At 28.8% G+C, this 23,239-nt stretch overlaps 2 protein-coding genes across 8 annotated transcripts in view; both read right to left on the bottom strand.

Annotated features, from left to right (window-relative positions):
- Nucleotides 1-775, bottom strand: LOC105203194 (dynein heavy chain 10, axonemal). The gene is made up of 2 exons (XM_011171962.3): nucleotides 439-775; nucleotides 1-347 (listed from the first exon to the last, which is right to left on the bottom strand). Exons 1-2 carry the CDS (start codon nucleotides 512-514, stop codon nucleotides 214-216), a joined length of 210 nt encoding a protein of 69 aa, XP_011170264.1. The 5' UTR covers nucleotides 515-775; the 3' UTR covers nucleotides 1-213.
- A 100-nt stretch (nucleotides 776-875) lies between these two features.
- The window catches only part of LOC105203197 (protein sprint), a 228,264-nt gene continuing 205,900 nt past the window's right edge, over nucleotides 876-23,239 (bottom strand). For 5 of the 7 annotated variants that reach the window (XM_039454557.1, XM_039454556.1, XM_039454553.1 and 2 more), the window contains 5 exons: nucleotides 20,793-21,259; nucleotides 17,655-17,786; nucleotides 14,377-14,619; nucleotides 9,400-9,592; nucleotides 878-1,197 (listed from right to left, as the gene is read on the bottom strand). In XM_039454557.1, coding sequence (XP_039310491.1) covers nucleotides 929-1,197; nucleotides 9,400-9,592; nucleotides 14,377-14,619; nucleotides 17,655-17,786; nucleotides 20,793-21,259 — 1,304 coding nt within the window. In that variant the 3' untranslated portion in view covers nucleotides 878-928. Of the gene's footprint in view, nucleotides 1,198-2,786; nucleotides 8,384-9,399; nucleotides 9,593-14,376; nucleotides 14,620-17,654; nucleotides 17,787-20,792; nucleotides 21,260-23,239 lie in introns of those variants that run through there. The other 2 variants (XM_039454559.1, XM_039454560.1) reach the window with 2 other exon arrangements.

Raw genomic sequence — 23,239 nt, forward strand, 5'->3', positions numbered from 1 at the left:
TTAAAACAACACACAATTGAAAATAGAGCTAATGAAAGTCAGTGCGGATATAGGTGCGCAATCAAAATTATTAATGTTCATATAATTATTTATTCATCTTGAAATAACAAAATCAATCAAACGAACGTTTCGACTCGCTTTGGAGTCATCTTCGGCGTATCAATGTATAGAATAAACAATAAGCCGTCACCAGTTAGCAAAAACGAGAGACAGTCAAGTCACCAACGGTTTGCCAAATCCGTAGTGGCATTTTTGCCCGGGCCAATTATTCTTGCGGTAAGTCATTTGCATCAGAGCTACCAAATAAGTTTCCGGGACGTGCACAACTAGAGTTTGTTCGCGCCGGACTAGTGGAAGAAGAGCTTCGTTAGTACCGACGAAGTCAATACGGAATCGCGAAGTCATGAAAATTCATGACGACGTTTCGCTTAATCGTACCCAATTTGTGTGTTGGTTTAATCTTCTTTTGAAAGTGACTTATCCAACCGGCAAGATTCTTTCGCGTGTGTGGCATCAGTCTGGTCCATTCTCTAGACAGGATACCGTTATAAAGTGCCGGAAGTGTTCTCCAGCACTACTCCGATTTTGCCAGTGGTGGCTTATAAATTTTATTTCAAATTTTATTTAGGCAAGTCTTAATTGATAATGACTTCAAGAGAATTATAGAGAAGGATCTATAAACTAGAACAATCTATAAATAATATTACCATAAAAAATGTGAAAAAATATTACGAATATATTATGAGATGTTTAGAACTATATAATCTCTTCCTTTAATATTATAATATATATATTATAATATTATATATATTATAATATATAAATTCGGAATAAAATAATTGTATAAAGTAAGTGTTATAAAATAAGATTTTAATATAGATGATTAATAAAAATAATGTAAAATCTGTGCGTATTATTTAAATAATTATTAAATACTTAAAGCAATTAAATCTACGATCATTGAAAGTTTGAACTTCGAAGGTTTATCAACCTTTCTCAGTTGGTTCAATATCCTCGTAATTCTATCAGTTCGTTGAACCTCTCCACTTCCTAAAATAGAACGATCGTAGTCGGTCACAGACACGCCGAAATTTCTCCTGACCTTACTAATATCGTATGGAACGGGAATTTTGGTCAGAATCTCCTTCGCTACGTTGTTGATAAATTCGTCTTTGCTGATGTCGACGACATTCACGGCTAAAAAATTCAACATTTTATTTTATAGCATGTGATAATTTATCGATAAAATGCAATCAATTTGTTAATTATAAAATTAAGAATGTGATTTCAAATACGATTGAATACGATGTAATTTCAAAATAATTAGGATACAAATTTTTTTTTAATTTTTTTTTTAGTGATAATAACAAAAACTTCTGTACTCACTATTAATATAAAATTATTTAATATTTAATTAAATTTATTTTAAATGTATCTTTTTGAGATTTTTAATTTAAAAGACCTGCATACCTAAACAGGACTTAACTTTATGAATTTTTTGTGGAAAGAATTTTTTGAATTAAATTTTATGTAAATTTTGTTAAAAAGTAATATTAAATGATTTTTTTATTAAAATCATGTTTTAAAAAACATATAACCATAATACTTGAAAATGGCTGGACTCATCGAGTTGCAATTTTACATACGTTTTTTGTACACTAAAAACAGATCTAGTGCTTATAGGCTACGTAGCCAGCGACGTATTTTAAACCTTCATCTTCTATGATGTCAATGATAACCCATGTGTCATTACATGCCTGCTGCAGCCATATTTTATCGCGCCGAAGTGATCTGACGTAGCCGAGGCTGTACAAATGTGACGTAAGCAGGCTGCTGCGCAAGAATGTTCTAAACTCGTCCATCGGAAGAGCATACCCTTGTATTTATATCATGGTAGCAACATGAATGTTTGAAATAATTTTGTCATAAAAAGAATGATACACTGGTATCGGTAAACACATAAATGCACAAAATTTTTGAATCCCATTGCGTGTGCTTTTCGATGGCGCGGTGCAAGTCTTCGGTGCGAGCTATTGTTTGGTTCGACGGGCGGTCCGCTTTTTCTACACGCGTTTATGCGAAATTGGGTCACGCTAGAGTTCACGGTCGCCGGTGCGGTAGCGAGACGCGAGGGACGAACAGCTGTTTGTCCCTTTAATCCGACGATTTTGCGACGCGTTATTACTTTTAGTGCAGGGATGCAGTGGCTATGCCGAGTACGTTCGGCGGAGGCAAAGACGTTTTGTCCCGTTTGTCTTTAGCCACTGCGACGGGATCGGATCGGTGTTCGGATGCCGGTCGGGCAAAAACTCTTGCCAGAGCCCAAACACGCTTGAATCCAGCTTCGGCAAGGAGAGATGGGTGCGAGAGTGATAGCCGCCAAGAATGCTCAATAGAGGCCAAGACGCTTGATCCCAAGACTACCCTGGCGAGTTAATCCGCGCAGGGAAAATTGGTTAATTACAAAACTAATAACCTTTCATCTCAGTGTGCATTGACTACTTTCAAACTTACAAACACATAAATTTTTAAAAATATCTCGTAAACTATTGGACATCGGACTTTTATTATCGTGAATTAGTAAGGAACAAAAGAGAGATATACTATGACATTTAAAATTCAGCGAAATTAATGACGTTAAAGTCTATAATTGTTGGTTGTCCTCTAAATAACAAAATAAATTTTCAAAAACAATCTTTACTTGGAAATATCATTAATTCACGTATTTATTAAAAATAAAAGTAATGATGTTAATAAAATTGGTTTCCAAAATAAATAAATCTATATTCGATTAATAGAAAAGTGTTTATTGAGCATAGACTTACATGTTATAATAATAATTATAATCGTTAATGACAAGTGCGTAATAATAATAATTAATTAATAATACAGATTTCTTAACAAATAAAGTTATTTATTTAAACGTATCTTTTTATAACCTTCCCGATTTATGTATCGGTTTGACTAGCATGTTAGAAGCATATTATCAACATTAAAACTATCATGTTAATCATCATAAGGGTAAAAACACATCTACGTAAAAATCACGTTATATTAGATAACAAATGCGTTTAATAAATTATATAAAAAAATGTACATTTATAAATCATTAATTATTATTAAATACATAATGAGTATGTAAATTATATAAATTATGTAAAGACAATGAACAAATGCGAGGCTGATTTGTACGATTCTCTGTAGCAAAATATTTTTAGTATTATTTTTGTAAATTTATAAGATCTTGCCGACGATCTGGCGAATTAAAAAAATACTTAATATTTATTTTTTTAATTTCACATCACTGATTATACATTATTGCATATGTACTATTATCATTTCTTATCTGTCAACATTATTGACACATAAATCACATAGTCTTCTAAATTTAAAAATCAGCCTAGCAAATTTTTTGCAGAAAAAAAGAGTAATCAATAAAGAAGAAATCACAAAAATATACGCATAAAAATCTGTCTACTACTTGCAATAATAAATACATAAAATTTGTCTAAGAATATGATTCGCTTATCTTAGAATTTACGATTTTTTGTCTTGTAGAAAGTACTTAAAATAGAACATCTAAGCTAATCTTCTTTGTTGTCTACTCTAAACTCCACACACGAGTCCAGAAGTCCCTCCGTTAATCATTTTTGTTATTCGATAATATAGAAAACACGTTTTTGAGCCCTGTCGTATGTTAGAGAAAGTGTCCTGTATCATTCTGTCTCTTTCTTATGTATATATATGTATATATATATGATATATTAAGTAGGGAAGAGTTGCCAAACCCACTTAAATTTATTATTATGTCTTTTAAATTGTTTCGTCTTTGAAAATGTCAAATTTAATAATTAAAATAATAAAAAAATGTAATTATTAATTAATATCTATTTTATATATAATTATCCAAAAAGGATCAAATAAATCATAACTAATCAAGAGCAATGAAAAGAAAAAACGTCGAAATAAATTTGGCTTAAATTAATTTCTGCCCCTGATATTTTTACTCACATGAATTCATATTAGTTTATTATCAAGTTAATTATTATCACATATCAGTCTTACATCAATATCGTATATTCCAATAAAATTTGTCTTTGATTTAAAAAACCTGATAAATTTTATAAAAATAACCGATAGATTTTATAATAAATAAAAGATTTAATCTTTTAAGTAATTAGAAATATGTACAATAAGTATAAAATCTCCTATGATAAATATTTCTTTATGAAGATATAAAATTAAGTAAAATAGCATGATTATTATCAGTTGGATAAACTGATAAATAGTTAACATTAATTGTATTCATGATGATGTAAAATGCCTATTCATTCGATGCGTTTTATATTATTTCAAATAAGATTTATGCACTATAAAAAGTCTAGAATAAAACTTGAGATGAATAAGCATGAATGTATCTGATTCATTAAAATATTATTAACACGCATAAAAGATGAAACAAATTTTTATCTACATTATTTACTCTTTTATTTCACATTTTTCTTGTTAAAACGTTTACTTATATTAAGTAAAAAAATATAAAATACTGAGATAAATAATTTACGTGATTGGTATAGCAACTCTCTCCTATGTACATATACAAAGTTTAATATTTGCAAAGTCGGTCTTAAGTCCAGAGATCATCGGCGTATTATCATCGCGCACGCGCGCGCGCGCGCACGCACGCACGCATACACACATACATATTAATTTATTATTATAAGTACATTTTTTAACTTTTATAAACCAAATTTTATTGCAATATTAAATTAATTTAAAAATTGATTTCTTCCTTAAAGTATTAGAAAATAAGTATTCGAAAAAATTCTAAGAAAATGTGTAAAAGAATTCAAATATTAATATAAATTCAATTAGTGTAATATTGCCAATAAAAACCGGTACAAATTTTCCGTGTATAGAATAATTAATTAAAAATTGACAAGAACGTTACTCCATTATCTATGACCCATCTCACAATACCATCGAACGATGATTCACGTAAATACGCGAAATTAGCGACAGTAATGCACTGAAAAAAACTCGAAATATAAGTCGGAACGTTTGCGAATTTGAATGTATACGCTTCAGTGTTTGAATAACATTCCTGTCAATCGTTAGTTAAGAAAGTCAAATATTTTGTGAAGGAAAGTGGCTCTTATTGATAATATTATTTACTTATTGAATTTAATTAGCAAAGCCTTATATTGAGTTATTTATTTTGTTAATATAAAGATGCTCACACACAACATAATTTTCATAACTCCATGAGACGTCTATTTCCACGGGAGAAGTTAGATCTTCAATAGAGATTCATATAATATCCACACATAATGTCTTTTAAAAATTCATGAATGTCTATTAAACATCTATTGTCGACATAATAAATAGACACGAACAAGCAGTACGCAATACCGTCTACAAATAGATTCTATTCTTCATAATTAAAAATAATATAAAATGGAATGAAAAGCGTAGCATTATACGTCTTTTTATTTGTTTTAATAAAGTAATGAAATAAATTTTTATGAAGGTAAGCTCCAAAAATTAGATTGAAAGATGAAAGTAAATAAAATGTAAACCAATACAATAAATAAAATGTTATTTTAAAGCGTATCAGTAAAGAATCTATTAAACTAACAGTTACCATGTATCAATCATCCATTAAATTTCTATGAACATTTGTAATTAATTCACATATAATAGACATTTATAAATATGTTTAATGGAAATTATAAATGGACGTACACAATACGGAATTATGGATTTCTAGTTGATGTAGTAAATGTTTGTTAAAAATCTCATGGAAATTTCACGTCTAATAGAAGTTCTAAATTTCCAGAATAGATGATTAATAAACTATAAATAAGAAGTTTTTGATGCATGTGGAAAATGATGAAGAATTTCTTAAAAACATAAGATTGATAAAAAGTTTTCTGCGTTTTTTCATTTATACTATTATACATATGTTAATAATAAAACTCATTTCTTGAAATCAAATGTTTGAGAATGATAAAGTGAGCATAAAAAATGTTTTTCAAATAAAAAGTAAATATCTTTTAATTGATATTATCTCTTTAAAATAAACCTGGTCTTTTAATTTACCATTAAACATATCGTCTGAATAACCAATAAAGCTGAAATGAAATAACAATTAGTTATATAATTATGAATAAATAAATAATAATAACTTAATAAAATAAAAGATTAATAATAATGAAAGATAATTTTAATAATAAATTAATAACATAAATATTACTATTTTTCTGAATGTTCTCTGGACTTATAGATCCTACCTTGTTCTTTCAGGACAGGATATTCAATTTCAAATATCTTTTTTTATTGCAGACGTCCACGAGACATTGAATACTGATTAAATACAATACAATTTTTCATATATGTTGTGTGTGTGTGTGTGTGTGTGTGTGTGTTTGTGTGCGTGCGTGCGTTAAATGTCGTGCATGTTTGCACGCATGCATGTGTATCTGCGTGCAATTGAAAATGTATATGTGTTCAATGTTTAGTTTTGCACACACATGCACACAGCTGTACGTTTTCTTCCTTTTGTCTTTACATTTGATATTATTCAATCGCTGGTCAATTCTGTTGAATTGCTTAATGAATAGACGCTTGGTCGTAAATAATTTGTTTCGCACAGTTCAACTTTTATTTTAATTAAACATGTTAACCCTCAGTAGATGTCATAAATTTTATAAAAATTTTGTTAAATAATAAAGAGATGTTAAAATTAAAGTATATAAAAGCGTGTACAAATATACATTTTATTAAGTTTTTGATATTAATTTCCTGTATACATGATCTTATTAAAAAGGACTAGCAGAATTAGAAGAGTCAATAATTAAAGAATTGATTTACTTGAATAGGATATAAAAGAGAAAGTGCTATTATGGCTACTCACTTCTACACTTATACAGTAAATTTGTTAATAATTAAAAATTTAACCATTGTATTCATCAAACTGTTTTTTAACAAATCTTAGACTCGAAGTTATAACATGTTTATTATGTTGGATATTATTTTTAAAAATATAGCGTCACTGTATAATGGGTCAAAGAAGAGTAGAGGTAGTAATACGGCCTGTCAGAATAAATTTAAAAAATTGAGTTTAATTTTAAAAATTTAGTGTTTTGTTATGAAATTATATATTTAGTCAAAATAAAAAGAAAATATTACATAATATATGTCAATGTATTGTACGAACACAAACATTCCGTATAGTGATTATTGAAAATCTGTAATAAGTGTAAACTATAAACAAGCAATAAAATTACAATTAACTTATCAAACACCTTTGAATATGAAAACTAAAGAAAACTGCATTAGGTCTACTGAAATGTCAGTATACATAACGGCTCACATTAGTAAAATCCTACGTTATTGTTTAACTTTACATAATTCGAACTGTGTACAGCCAAATAAGAACTCAAATAATAAAAAAACTCGAATGTACATGCATTTATATGATAATACATTCAAGATTAAAAAGAATGAAGAAGTATGTGTAATTAAATATTAGTTACTTTTGAAAAGTTTCGAAATGTTTGAAAGTAAAAATGCCTTAGTTGTCGGCTATTGTATATTGGCATATTAGCGTCATTACATAACAGCAGGCTATTAAACAAAATGATTCTATAAGTAAATACTAGAATTTGCTTACTAACAGATATAATACGAATGCTACATCTGTGCGGTCATAATATCACCTTCTCCTCTGTATTATGTGTATATAGATTTATTTTTAAAATGTTATTACTAATTTTGATATTCCAATAATTTGACTTCTTTGTCTGAGGGTTAAAATATAAAAAAAAATTATCATTTAAACATCACATATTATGTAAGATTCCTTTCTAAAGTTATATAAAATTACTTTTTTCTTTTTACTGTTGACAATCATTTATTTCAAGTTATCTCACATCATTTTTGCAGTTAAGTATTCACATTTGCGTGACAAAAATTTTCGTTTATTCACATTTAGTATTTTATGACAAACGTTTCATGAAAACGACAGTGTTAAAAGTATTTCTGTCAAAATACTTTTAATAAATATCTTTGAATATGCATATGATATTAAATATCATATGCTCAATATTCAAAATATTGAAAGAGATGGCTTTTGTGGAAAGAATACTACATTTTTCAATAAACTTCCACAAGTATTTTTAAGATACTACCTATATGTTGAAAAATAATGCGATATATCAGTTCATGATAGTGATGTCTAGTAGTTAATATTAAATTAGTAGAATATTATGCTACATTTAAGAGCTGGTCTTGGGCCATGCTATCTTGGCATCAATCCGCTTGTAGGCGAAAAGGCAGTGAGAGAGTTCCTGTGGGCATTCATGATCTCCGAGCAACGTTTCTAAAACAATTTTCACCAAAAGATATACATGCAATTGTTGAAAATCATGAAATATATTATCATTCAGAAAATTAATATGTTAACATTTAATTTACTATTATTAATCATAAATGAATAATAAGTAACACTAATAGAATAATATAAAGTTAATGCAATTATTTATATAATGTTAACATTATAAAAATAATAACAAATAAATGTAATAAAAAGAGTAATGTAAAAGTAAAAATAATCGATAACAATGTATTAAGTGAACACATACAATTTAATTCTCTGCCTTTTGAAAGAAAACATTTATTATTAAAAAAAAAAAAAAAAAAAAAAATCTGAATTTTCAAAATTGGTTCTGTTACTTTCTATATACATCTATCTTTAGAATAACAGATGAAGCTTTTGCTTCGGAAAAAGGAGATTATTTAGTACCATAAGTTAACTTGCAAAGAATTGTGCACGACATATACGTGTATCCCATACAACACAAAACTTGCAACAATATTGTTGCAACGTTGCAGCAATGTTACAACGTTGCAGCAATGTTGCAACAATATTTCTGCAGCCTTCTGTGCTGTATAGGTATGTACATACATAATCAAATATATACATATAGATAAAGAAACAAAAATTTGAAAAACTTGGATACTCGCTAGTTTTTATCATACACAGCATTTATTTGAAGATCGCATATCGTTAACGCCATATTCCTTTCGCCGCACATCTTTGATCATCGCGCTTTCTTTAAATATCATATATCTTTCGGATACCGCGTATCATAGCCGCAAAAATATTAAGCCTTTGTAAAGACTTGGTAAAGCTAAAACTAGTTTCTCTGAGTAATTTCCATTTTCAAATATGTTTTAATAAATCACATATTCCTTGATTATATATTTCTTGATTCAATATCTTAAATTAGCTCGCTTTGTAATTGTTATTCAACGAGTGGTAATTGGAGAAGTAATAATTAAAGTAAAATTTATAATATTTCATACATTATATTGATTTATATCAAATACACTCACCTTCACCTTGCACCAATTTGAAGAGTCCATAATCCTGAGGATTTGTGCATCTGATTTTATGCGCAAGGATACGACAGATTTCTCTGGTATTCATATTAGGTCGCACCGGAAGTGTTCTAGTATTTAAAGAGCCATGCAATTCATCTGGTACTAAGATTCGCAATACAGACGAACAGTCCGGTGTTCCACATCCCTACACAAACAAAATATTTCTATGAAAAAATCATGCAATTTAAATTATTCCTTTTTAATTTTCTCTTAAGACAATTCAATCTTTTTATATAACTCAAAAAATATTTGAGCACCAGGATATGTTTATAGAATGTTGCATTTACAAAGACAATGTAAACTTTTTGTCCAAATAACTTAACTGTTAATAAAATAAAATTTATACTGCTAATCATCAAAGTATTTTATTTACCCGACCAAACATTTTTCACGTACAATCATTTATTTGAACGTATAAAACTATATACAGGGTATCCCATTTTAAAAAACGCACCTTGATAATTCTTTAATGAAGCATTTTCAGTAAAAATGTTTCAAACAAAAGTTGCACGGTTTCGAGGAGGAGATAAAATGTTATAGCTTGACCTACAATAGTTGCTTGAAGGTCACGTGAAGGACACCTTCAATTTTTTAAATGGGACTGCCTACTTTTTATTACATATTCTTGTAGCTTATCTCGAGACTTTTCCAAAACACTACAAGAAAGTTTATTTTTGTTGAGTACTTTCTGAGTTGTAAAGTTTGAAAGCTACGGTATACTGTAACTTTCAAGCGTTATAACTCGGAAAATCTTTAACAAAAGTAAACTTATTTATAGTGTTTTGGAAACCTCTCAAAATCGACTACAAGAAAATAGAATAAAAAATATAGAATGTTAGGGAAGTACCGATACCTTTTAATTGGAGAACTACCGATACTCTAATATTGTATTTTTTATTGCATATTCTTATAACTTATTTTGAAACATTTCCAAAACACTATACGAAAGTTTATTTTTGTTACGTACTTTCCGAGTTATGACGCTTGAAAGTTACAGTACACCGTAGCTTTCAAGCCTCATAACTAGGAAAGTACTCAACGAAAATAAACGTTCCTGTTTTGGAAAGGTCTCGAGATAAGCTATAAGAATATGTAATAAAAAGTAGGTAATCCCATTAAAAAAATTGAAGGTGTCTTTCACGTCACCTTCAAGCAACTATTCAAGGTCAAATTAAAGAGAAACAGAACAGCGAGGAGAATGTGAAATTTTGAAAAGAGGTTGAATTCAAATTGGAGGAGAGAAAGAGAAGAAAATTGGCATGAATATATTTGGAAGAAGTAAAGGGGAGAGTAGAAAGCTACTTTGCGTCTGATATAATTTTGTTATTAAATATAACAATTTTATAAGATGTTTTATATTGTAATATTAAAACATGATACATCACACGTTGTACTATCGATATATCCCGCACAGCATGTATTATTGCTACAATATTGTTATGATGTTGTAATATTAATCTAATATTACAAGGATATGTTGCAGTATTATTGCTATAATACTGCTGTAATATATTATATTCGCAAAAATTTATTTAGCATGCAATATTACTGCAATATTTCAGTAATATTACTGAGATATTGCAGTAATATTCTATAATATTATATAATATTAAAAAATATTACAGAGATATTGCTGTAATATTGCTGCAATATATTATGTCCGCAAAAAATTGTCATAAGAATATTACTGCAATATCTCAGTAATATTGCTATAATATTATTGCAATATATTATGTCTGCGAAGATTTGTCGCAGTAATATCACTGCAATATTTCAATAATATTTCTGAGATATTGCAGTAATATTCCTGTGATTAATTTTCGCTAATATATTGCAACAATATTACAGCAATAATGCATTATTTTATGAATTTTTGAAACGCATCGACGCCAGCGGGATTCGAACCTAAGATCTTCGGAACGATAACCTAGTACCCTAACACTGAGCTGAACGTACACTTGTGAGATTGTTAATAAAAAGTTATATTTGAAGTAAAGCTGATTTGAACAAGAAGAAACTGGCGTGTTGAGTACCGCGTAAACACTCTCACTAGCCCTTTGATTATTTAGCTTTAGATATTTTTAAAATAAACTACATAAGTAATTAATCCTATTCTTGCTCTAGCTAGACTAGTAAAGATAGTCAAACAATAACAATTGAAAATAGTACTAGAGTATGAAAAGACATTATTGACGTAAAAAGTATGTTACAAAAATTAATTTTGCAACTAATTGTTATAAACAAATTATTAAAAATGGACTGTAGAGGAAATCTGATTGCACCAATCCATTTTGCGAGAAAAATTACTAAAAAACATATATGACGCTTTCTTAATTGCTATAGCTGTTATAAATAAATTAGTTGCAAAATTAATTTTTGCCATGTACTTTTTATGTCAATAATGTTTTTTTACGTTCCAATTTTTACGTTCCAATTGTTATTTTTTAGCTATTTTTACAGGTCTGATCATGGGCTTTAAAACAAGTTAAAATAAAATAAAAACAACAATCCAATCTTAAATTAAATTATTATTAAAAATTTACATATATATAATTTGTTTTCTGTTATTGCTCTTTTTTCGATCATCATGGCTGCGTTCGGTGAAAAAAAAGCAAATTCCTTAATTATTACGATTGGCTTTTACATTTAGATTCAAGAAGGATCTGTAAAGGCAAGATCCAATTTTATTAATACATGACATATATATTAAGTATATTCCAACTATCATCTAGTATTTCTACCTGAGTTCGACTTTACTCTTTTCTCTGTATTGTTAATTTTGATTAGCATTCGAGCGCCGGACTCACTGTGAGCAGACTGTCGCCCATGTAATAACCATGCGTGAATAAATAAATGCTCTTATCATGGTTACTAATCTGACTCGAATTTCTCGCCTATCTTCCGATTTCTTCGGAGAGCAAGCATTAGAGACTCCTTTGCCTCATTCTGCCCCTCTGCTGTTTTAGATAGAATTAGCCGACTCTCGCGCGTTCGGATAGCTGCTATCGTGTGTAATCCTTTTGTGATTGGTTAATTAGTGACTTGACGTGCCGGCGAGCACGTCTGGCGCTCAACTTATAGATTTTTCTGTTAGTTACTTCTCGAGATATTGAGAGCAAGGGTGCGTTCCGGGTACACCCAGATGCCGTTTTATCTTTGTTGTTTACCGAATATTAAACAAGGATAGAATGATGTCTGGGTGCACTTAGACGTTCATTCTGAACGCAGCCCAGCCATCTGAACAATGCGAGGTGAATTTTGAGAGCACGGATAACAATTAAATTGTCATCTCCGCATTCTTTGATCGTGCCATTCACCCGGTCACGCGGAAACGGCGTGACAGTACATAAAATATGTATGAAATATTTTTATAACATTTATGAAAAATATTTATTAATATTTATCATAAATATTGTGTGTTATCTGGGTATATCATATTGTAATATTGCTGTACTGTCATAGCAATACTATAATGCAGTATATCGCATTCTAATATTTCTGCAATATTATTGCAATATTGAAATGTGAAATATTATATTGCAATATTGCTGCAATGTCGTAGCAATATTACAGTGTGGTATATCGAGCTGTAATATTTCTGCAATGTCACTGCAATATTACAATATCGCTGTAATATTACTGCAATATCTTAATATTGTCGCAATATTGTTGTAATATTATATTGTTGCAATATGCACTGCGTGCTGTGCGGAATGTAAAATAACCTATCTCGCAAATAATTGTGATGCTATGTATATTTCCAATTTAAACTCAATTTTTTATGTTCTTCAAGTTCTATTGTGTGACATAATTTCAACCAACACCAATGGCTTTCTGGCTTTGAAAATTATGATATTCTAAGTATCACGTGTTGCTTTTGTACATATACGTTTCATATACATTCGTATGCATACATAGGTACTATAAATCGTTTCTTATAAACCAGAAACATACCAGAAATGTTTCTGAAACCATAATTTATGAAATCTAATTTTTACGTTTTTATACAGTTCAGTTAAGAAAGATTTCTATAATAAAATTAACTGTATATTGTTCTTGTATAAAAGAGGTGACACTTATTTGATTTTTTTAATTGCATAGATGTTACATAAAAGTAGACTCTGAAACTACCTGACTTATCACTTAGAAGTCTCTCCTAGATTATATTAAAAAATAGATGTGTTTATCTGTGCCCACCCAAGGTTTGATTTTGAAATTATGAATACAAATGTCATAAAATTTTTCTAATTAAAAAATATCGATGTTACAACAAAAATGGGATATTATTATTGCAAATCATAATAAATTAAGTTCTTTTGACATCTGTTGATAAATTATGATATATAATAAAAAGCATGCCGATGCACTAATTTATGATCGGCAAATTTAGTTTATACATCAATTAGTGATAACAAATTTGTGCCCTGGTTAGTGCGTCAGACACGGTCTAGCGCAGCAAAGCTTATAAAGTTATTGACTGTATTAACAGATAGAAGCCAAAATTTTAAATTTAATTTATTACATTATTTTGTTACTTACTGTTATAAATCTAACAAGTATTAATTTATTTTGCTTTACACTTTACACAATGATGTCACATTTGCTACGCTGCGCGATTGTTACAATAGTATAAATGACATTACTTCTCGCGGCGCACGATGCTTGAAGTGAGAGAAAACAGCACTAAAATCCAGATTATGAGTTATCTATTTTTCTACGCATAATAAGTTTTCAGGGGTTCAACTAAAGTTTTTAAGATCAAACCTATGTGATGAATCGAATAGTAATATTCTTTTCAGAAATAAGCTTGAAATGGTGAAAACTCTTAATTAAAATATATCTAATGAAATATAATTACTTAATTATAATTTACTTTAACTTACAATTAGTTCGGTTTATAAGGTACGATTAATAATATTTATTACTTACATTTAATGTAGATATATTGCTTTGGCTGGACTTCAAAGTTTTTAGAACATGTACGGCGCTCGATAATGTCGTCAAGTAATAACCACCCTCACCGCTCAAAAGAGACGCATGCAGCAGACTCCACATGTACTCAGCTTCGATCTCCGCGTCCACTACTTTACCGCGTACCAAAACCCAAATTACCAATGGCAGAAGATCATCTGCACCCAGTGTAATATGTCTACCTAAATTAGCTTGTTTCACCTATAAAATCAAAATTAAAGAATATTATATTATCTCGTTACATTATTAATAATAATTATTATTTATATCATAATAAGTGAAAATCGACTGATATATAAACACACAATTAAATAGAAATAAGCTTTATTCAGTCGAAGTCGAATCTTAGTGCTTAATCCTTAAACACTCAATCCCATAAAATACGTAAACACATTTTCCGGTCTGGGACACTTTTTCAACTTTGAGAAGCTACAACTTTGGTGCCAATCAATATTTTTCAACAATCTTTTTCTCAAATGAGAGTTCAGAATCTCAAAAATGTGACTGCATAATTGGCATTGCCGGAAAATGATTTATTGTAAAGGTATAAATGAAAAATCATTAAGCAAAAATAAACAATTGTTCACAAATCCACTTTTTCTTTATAAAATCATATCATCCCAACAAAAAAACTTTGAAAGACTTTAAAATATGTCGTTTTCATACATTAAAAAAAATATAGCATTATCATTCCTCTTAAAAAGTATAATTATGTAACAAAGAGATATGAAGTATTTTTGGGTTTTTAAAAATTCACTTATTTAAAAAATCATCTTTGCAATAAAACATTTTTAAGAACTTTACAATACGTCGTTTTAAAGCTAAAAAGTTATACTTTTAACAAAAATTATGTCATTGTCATTCCTATTAAAAAGTATAATTATGTAACAAGGTAAATATGAAGTATTTTTTAATAACATAAAATTGAACTCCATCAAAAATTGAAAATTGATGTGTTTCATGATACATATTATATTTCAGATTCCGTATAGAAGCTTCCTTTTCCACGGCACTATATAGTATTCTAACTTTAAACAGAATATAAGCAAGTAACATACGTAAACGAATCTGTTCAAACGTGTTATGACCGACTTTTTTATATAAGGTTACTCACAAACAAGTTACACTCACACACAATGGTGGTCCCATAGACACCAACAAAACTTTACCACTGTATTCGCCATTCAAATTCTACTAGACCAATAAAGTTGAACAACCATCTTAATCGAAAGAAAAGATTTCAAATTTTTTTTACCCTCTGGTCCGAATCTTCTATCTTATTCCGTCTTCACACAGCAAGTGTTCGAAACTTCATATGGGGGTTTTTCTAACTCCTTTGTGTGTTTAAGAGTTAATTATATTTTTGTGTACTTACACTAATAGTAGTGAATAAAGCTTATTCATATATGATTTATATTCAAATCTAGGTTTGAATCTTGAATGGAGTATTTTTTCCAATAATTATTTACAATATTTCAAATGTGTTAATGAGCATTATTATTGAATTAATTACTAATTTAACTTGTGTATTAACTAATTTTAATACAAATAATATTAATATGACTAGGAAGTGTAACAACTATTTAATTAACGAGAAACGGCATACCAGTTGAAAGCAGTTCTTAGTGTTCAACATCTGTAAATTTACAAATATTTACAAAATTCGTCAATCTGCGCGCCAAATTGTTTTTCCACTTTTAAAAACACAAAGTTTTAAGAAAAAGTTTTTCAGGATTAATAAACGGGAAATAGTAAAGATGCGTACAAGCATAAAAAAATAATTAAATTGATTAGCAATTTAATTCCGTGATATTACATTCAAGGTTCTTCTTAGAAATCTGTATCTTAAAGTCCGGAAAAACAATTCGGCGTGCAGTTTGAGAAATCTTGTAAATGTTTGTAAATTTACATAGAAAAAATGTTGAGAACTGTTTGCGACCAATATGCCGTTTCTCGTTAATTAAACTGTTGTTAACTAATTTTAATTTTAATTACTGTTTCAATTTTAGTTTAGAACTGTTTTAAGATCGAAAAAAGTATTCTGTACGCAGCTAGAAAATTACTATATTGGAAAATGTATATATTTATATAGAAATATTAAGTTAATATTAAATAATAAAATTAAATATCATAAAAAGGCAAAACACAAGCATTAAATAAAAGTTGATCAATTAATTAATAAAAATACAAATTTATTAATTCAACATAATTATACATGAATCTATCTAAGCGAGACTTGTTTCAGCTTTATTTAGTCTTCATAGATTGCCATTATACAAAGAATAAGATATCTATAACAATTACATTATGTGTATAAAAATTTGCTCCTTAGCACATACAAATTTTTTTGTTGTACAGTTGTCACCATCTAATAAACTAAATAATACATATTTTATTTTGTATCGTCCTTATAGTAAAAACTCAAAAATATATGTGTGAGTCATGTGTACTTAATAAAATTTAAAGTCTGTATTAAGTGTCAATGTCATTCATTTAATATTTCTTTTTTTTTATCTTAATGTCCAATAAGATGTTGCAATACTCTTCTGCGGTGTGACACGAAAAAGCGTACTTCCTTTGCATAAAATACCGTATGCACCGTGGAGCGGAGCGCGTTCTCAACTTTGGACGCTGTTTTCAGTCAAGAATGGCAAAGCTCGGCTCTGGGGTACATAATGTACTGTTGTTGCATTAGTGGCAAATTTTTACACATATTATGTAATTGTTAGATATATCTTATAGTAGAATAGCGATTGATGAAGGCTAAGTAAAGTTGAAACTAGTCTCGCTCAAGCAGAGTTATTTATGATTACATTAAATTAATAAATTTGTATATTTATTAATTGTACAACTTTTGTTTAATGCTCACATTTGACTTTGTATGACTCTTAATTTATTAACTTAATAATGAATTAGATTAATTACAAATTAAAAATAATATTAAATATAAAATTAAACTGAAGTTATTACTAAAACTTAAATAATATTTATTACTATTTGTAATTATATGTCTTATTTGTAAGATACACTCAAACATTAAAATAAAATAAATGAACCGTATAATTTTTAAAGATATAATTATTTAAATCTAACATATTTCAGCAATATATTATAATAAAAGTAAACTTATAAAATTATTAAAGATATTTGGATAAAAAATTTTATGTTCATGTTTTTTAAATGATAATATGCTTGAAGCAATGTATATAATAAAAGTATATAATAAAATAACTTACGGAATTGAAGATACCCGAGATGGCTGCTAATAGATGTTCTAATTTGTCAAGTGGAGAATCAGCTCTTTGCAATCGTTCGATGCATTTGAGAATGCGCTCCAGACTTTCTTCCGAAGGAGGTACGATTTTTGACTATATGCAAAACAAGATATAATAAGTTTTATAAATCCATCTTTTTGCTTAACTGAATTTATTTTATAGCGTTAATTTTTGAAGAGGTTTTTAAGAAATTTTTTTAGAAATCTAGGTAAACATTTTTTAAAATTACTTTTTGTACCCATTTATTATTGTTTAAAAATTAATTTCCTATTTTTCATAAAAATGAATAATAATTTATTATTCTGCATATTTACTAGTGCATGGTTTACTAGTGCTTGAGTTTTTAATTTTAATCTACTAGGAGATCTGAAATCATTACAAAAATAAAATAAATTTATTAGAGAAGTTTGAGGAGTTGTGAGCCAGCACTCAAAGTCGGTCATATTTGAAATTTTAACATGTCCCAACTACGGTAAAATGTTTCTCTCCATATGATCTTACTTTTTAACTAGCACTTGTCGCGTCAATACAATCTAGGTGTCTCTCCAAACTTTGCCAGAAATAGTAACAATTAGGTTTTGTATAGAAATTATTCAATTTTTCTCATTGCTTTTCCTATTTAGCAGCGCCATGTTTTTGTGCATTAAAAATTTTTTGAAAATACAAATACTACCACTTGGGTTTTGTAAAAAAAGTATATTCTCTTTATAACAAGCGCACTTTAAAAATTTCATACATTTTTTTTAACAAACGCATATCATTTTTATTACATTACACAATTTCAAGATATTTATTTTAAGTAAATACCACTTAGGTTTGAATAAGAGATTTTGTAGAAAATATTAATACATATCATTTTAATTAAAAAAATAAAGACTTTTAGACGCGCGCGCACAAAAACAGGCGCCTTTTTTTTACCTTTTGTTTGAAAAGGTAATTTTATACTGATATGTAGTATTTCGGGAATCAACCGCCTGCTCAAGTAACGTTCATTATCTAAAATTTTGATGTTCTATTTAAGTGTCATCTCTTGCAATATTTTCACTGTTAAAAATGCCACCACGGATTTGTCAAACCGTTGGCGACTTGGATACTTCCCGTTTTCGATGACTGATGACGGCTTCTGTTTCTATTGACTGTACTATTTTTTGTTACGCTGAAGATGACTCCAAACAAGTCGAAACGTTAAAAACGTTTTGTAATTTTAAATTGAATAAATAATTCAATATTGATACTTGCGATTGTGCTCTTTGACCCGCGCTGATTCTCATTAACCTATTTTCGACTCATTAATAGTACTTAATTTTTTATTTCAAAAAAATTTTCTTATTTTCTCATACTATTTTCTTTGTAATTCTTTGAGATTAAATGTTATATTCATTGAAATTTTTTCAAATTAAATACATCCTTGGGTTAGAACAGAAAGATTTTTCGTTTGAAATGCAAAGATAGTACCACTTGAATTTTGTTTAAAAAAAAACTAAAGATAGTACCATTTGGGTTTTATTTTGCACAGTAATATTGGTTTTTTTTTTTAATTGAAGCTACAACATTTTAAAATAGGACGACCTTTGAATAGAAGTATACAGATAGAAGTATACTATCGCTTTTATTCGTTAATAGTAGATTAACAGTTATTTCAAAGAACGTATTCTCTTTATAATAGGCACAATTTAGAAATTTTATACGGTTTTTAGAAAAATACATATTGTTTAGGTTGAATTAGATTACACAATTTTGATACTTTTTTTAAGTACGCACCATTTGAATTAAGAATGGAATAAGATTTTTCAATGAAAATACAAAGATAGTACCATTTGAGTTTTGTAGAAAAATTAAAGATTTTATCATCTGGATTGGAATAAGATTTTTCAATAAAAATAAAATGATATTACCACTTGGGTTTTACATTAACTTAGGTTGGAATAGGAAGATTTTTTAAAGAGAATACGAAGATAGTATCACTTAGGTTTTGTATTACAGAAATAAAAGTAAAAACAGACACGCACGCACGCGCGCAGACACATACACTTGGCGTCTTTTTTATTTATATTTGAGAAAGTAATATTGTACTGATAAATAAATACACGGAGTGTTCTTGCACTCGTTCTTTGCACATTAGACACTATCATGTGTTGTGTAATGGATACGCTGTCTCACGGGCCAAACTCGTCTAAGTTTCATACAACCTCGCAAGGCGCTGAACATTATATTGTACAGTACGTTACATTGATACCTGGGATTTGATTTTAAGGACCACATTTCTTTCTTAGTTGTTTTTACGTTCATGACCGAATGCTGCGTCAATGATCACCGCAGCATTCGGTCATGAATGTAAAAATAACTAATTGTAAAAAAGAAACGTGATCCCTAAAATCGGACCCCAGGCATTAATGCTTTGATCTGTACGCGCAGCCTCGCGCATTGCGTCAGCGACAGCCCAATGGCTCATTGCCTTCGTCGCGCACGTAATAGGCCAGGATGCCTACACGAAGATCTTGATCGGACCTCTTTTCAACGTGAAAAGTCGTGGCGGTTCTCTTTCCCGATGGCACGCCACGACATTTAATCTATAACTAACTGGCTCAATTATCACACGTGGCAAATAAAGGCTTTTTGTTAAGTGCCCAGGAAGTTGTTGAGTGCATCCTTTGATCTCTGACATTCTAGCGCTATTCCTTACAAGTTGCTAACGTCATAGCACTATTCCTTTTCAGTTAGAACTGCGTATTTCATTTGTTTTTTTACTTTCGTCAAACACAGAGCGTTGAGCCAAAACGCACTTCTCTTATCCGAAAATTTGATAAATCAATCTTTCTGCGTCCAGCTGTTCTTAAACTCGACCGGCATCGCCAGAAATGGGTACAATGGTATTATATAATAAGTAATTATGAACAACATTTACCCATTTTTGAAAAAAATTTCTAAACATTTTCTAAAAAAATTAGCTCAAAGTAGAAAATATTTTTTTAATGTAAAAAATTTTATGATTTTAATGAGGCTATTTTAGTGTTTTCCAATTTTGTTCTAATATTTCTAAATGTAAACTTGTTGAAAGTTATATAATAGATTTATAATATATTTAAAAAGTCTACTCACCTGAACACCAAAATCATGAATCGTCTTGCCTTGGGCATGTTGAATATTTTCCGCCAGGGTCTGCAGCGCTCCAGTAGTGAAATAATGTTCAATAAACAATTGACATACGTGTTCGCGAAGAGGTCTGACCACTAGGCTCATCATAACATCCTCGAGAATTGCATCAATATTGAGGAATTCATTCGGCCGTAATTTTAGTCGCTCTTTTTCCACTTCTTTCTCAAATTCACGTTCGCCATGCTTTACTAGATAGTTCTTCATACCCGACATAAACTGCCGCATATTGCGCATCACCACATGAGGAATTGCTTCTTTGCTCTCCCGCGTGCATTGAATAAAGTTATCAATATTTTGCGAAAAAGTTGTAGTTTTATCTGCTGCTAGTTGAAGAGCGTAAGCTCTAATAGTCGCTCCTGTACCATTCGGCTGGTTGCGATTTTTCGAAAGCGCTTGTATTCGTGGCGGTGCTATAAAAAAATTTTTTAAAGATTTAATTGGAAGAAAGAAAAATGATATATTATACATTTATAATAAAACGCCCATACAGCACAACATTGCAAAATGTTGCTACAATGTTTCAGCAACATCGCAGTAATGGTAAAATGTGTGTTTCAGAAATATTGATACGTAATGTTGCAGTAACCTTGTATATACATATAATATTCTATTAACGTATGCATAATATTCTATTAACGCTGCAATACCCAGCCAGAAATGATTAGTCGAATCGACGTCGATTCGATGTTGATGCGTCGATAAATGGTCGATGGTCGAAAACTAGTCGATATTTTTATCATTTTCTACTTTATCATAAAAATTGTTTATTGAGTAATTGCGAATATTTTTGTAAAATTTCTATTAACTTTTATTCAATTTTACGTAGATCAACATAAATAGGAAGGCGAAGTATATATTTTACTTTTTTATTACATTGTTTTTATGCACTAAAAAGTCGAGATATCGGAATGCGATATGTGTTCTTTTGCATACACAAGTAAATCAACATATAACCTGTATATAATCTTGATCTGCAAATTGTGTAGAAATGCATACATCATTTGCATGATTTAACAACTTTTTAATAGCAATAAATGGATCTTAAAAATTGTTACATTTGTTATAAAAGAATGACACTCAGGAAAAATTTTTTTTATATATTATTATTATATAATTATGTACACTTATATGTAAAATATGTCCGTATATATAATTATATTATATGTAATTATATACAATTTTATATAATTACATATATATTTATTTACATATAAAGATACATAACACTAATATAAATTACATGTAAGTATATATAATCGTATATATTTATGTTTGGACATATTTTATATATAAAATATTTTTCCCCGGGCATTTAAAATGAATATATTACTAAGCTGCACTAACATTTTTCATACACATGTATATTTATAATAATTTTCATATCTTATAACATTTATAATTATTATAAAAATTCATATTTGAAATTTTTCTAAAAGAATTTTTAAAAACCTTAAATATTGTCAAATTTTATAAGCTTTCTATGTAAAATGAGAAATGTAGAAAAGATTTTTTTATTATTACATTATTATATTATTATTAAATATATTCCCGAAATGCGCCCACATTGATCATTATCGTGCAAACAAGGTTGATAAATTACGACTATTACTATTATCGAACGGCAGTGTACGGTAATATAAGTATGCATCACTTACGCTACGCTTTTAGACTTGGCGCGAATTGCAATTGTGTCTCTTGAATGGTTGCGTCTTACAGTTGAGTGAGCGCTCAATGTTATTGGTGTATTCTTCAAGAGCTAAAGGTCTGTTTGAATATTTTACTATGTTGATTTGATTTTATGTTTTAATTGTGAAATAGTTTGTTCTAGTTAAATAATGTTTTTTTTTATTTACATTATTATATTAGGTATATTATTTTTCACAAATGAAAGTAAAAGCCAAAGAAGAATTTAAAGTGAATGATAGTGAAGTATTGTATTCAGTTATGGCTACAGCTATTAGTAATTCTCTTGCATGTAAATACAATTTTCGAAGCGATGGCAATCAAAAGAGACCTTTTTGCAAATTACTGTTGTGGGAAGTGATTATAGGTGAATACATATTACTTTATAAATTTTATTTATATTTTTTATAATAGTAGGAAAATACTTTGCCTTCAAATATTTCTTATTTGTGTCTAGTAATTTTACACAAAACATTTTATTTCTAGGCGCAATTCATAACAAGAGACTTAATGTGTTTGTTACGGATTTATCATTATACATAGGACAATGGTTAAAGAATGCTCTATATCAAAAACAAGATGATGAAAGTTTTGGAATACGTGATAAAAAGTTCAAAGAAACAGATAAACATTTCTAATTATATTTTGTTTGGCAAATACACATATGCATTTATATTTTCAATCAACATTTTATTCACATATTAAAG

Source organism: Solenopsis invicta, chromosome 10 (genome assembly GCF_016802725.1).
Source record: "Solenopsis invicta isolate M01_SB chromosome 10, UNIL_Sinv_3.0, whole genome shotgun sequence".
NCBI classification, from domain to species: domain Eukaryota; kingdom Metazoa; phylum Arthropoda; class Insecta; order Hymenoptera; family Formicidae; genus Solenopsis; species Solenopsis invicta.

Coding starts and splice junctions, on each gene's coding strand:
- LOC105203194 (XM_011171962.3), bottom strand. CDS start 514: ATGCCACACACGCGAAAGAATCTTGCCGGTTGGATAAGTCACTTTCAA. Junction 348..438: donor TAAACCAACACACAAATTGG/GTACGATTAAGC, acceptor TTCTTCCACTAG/TCCGGCGCGAACAAACTCTA.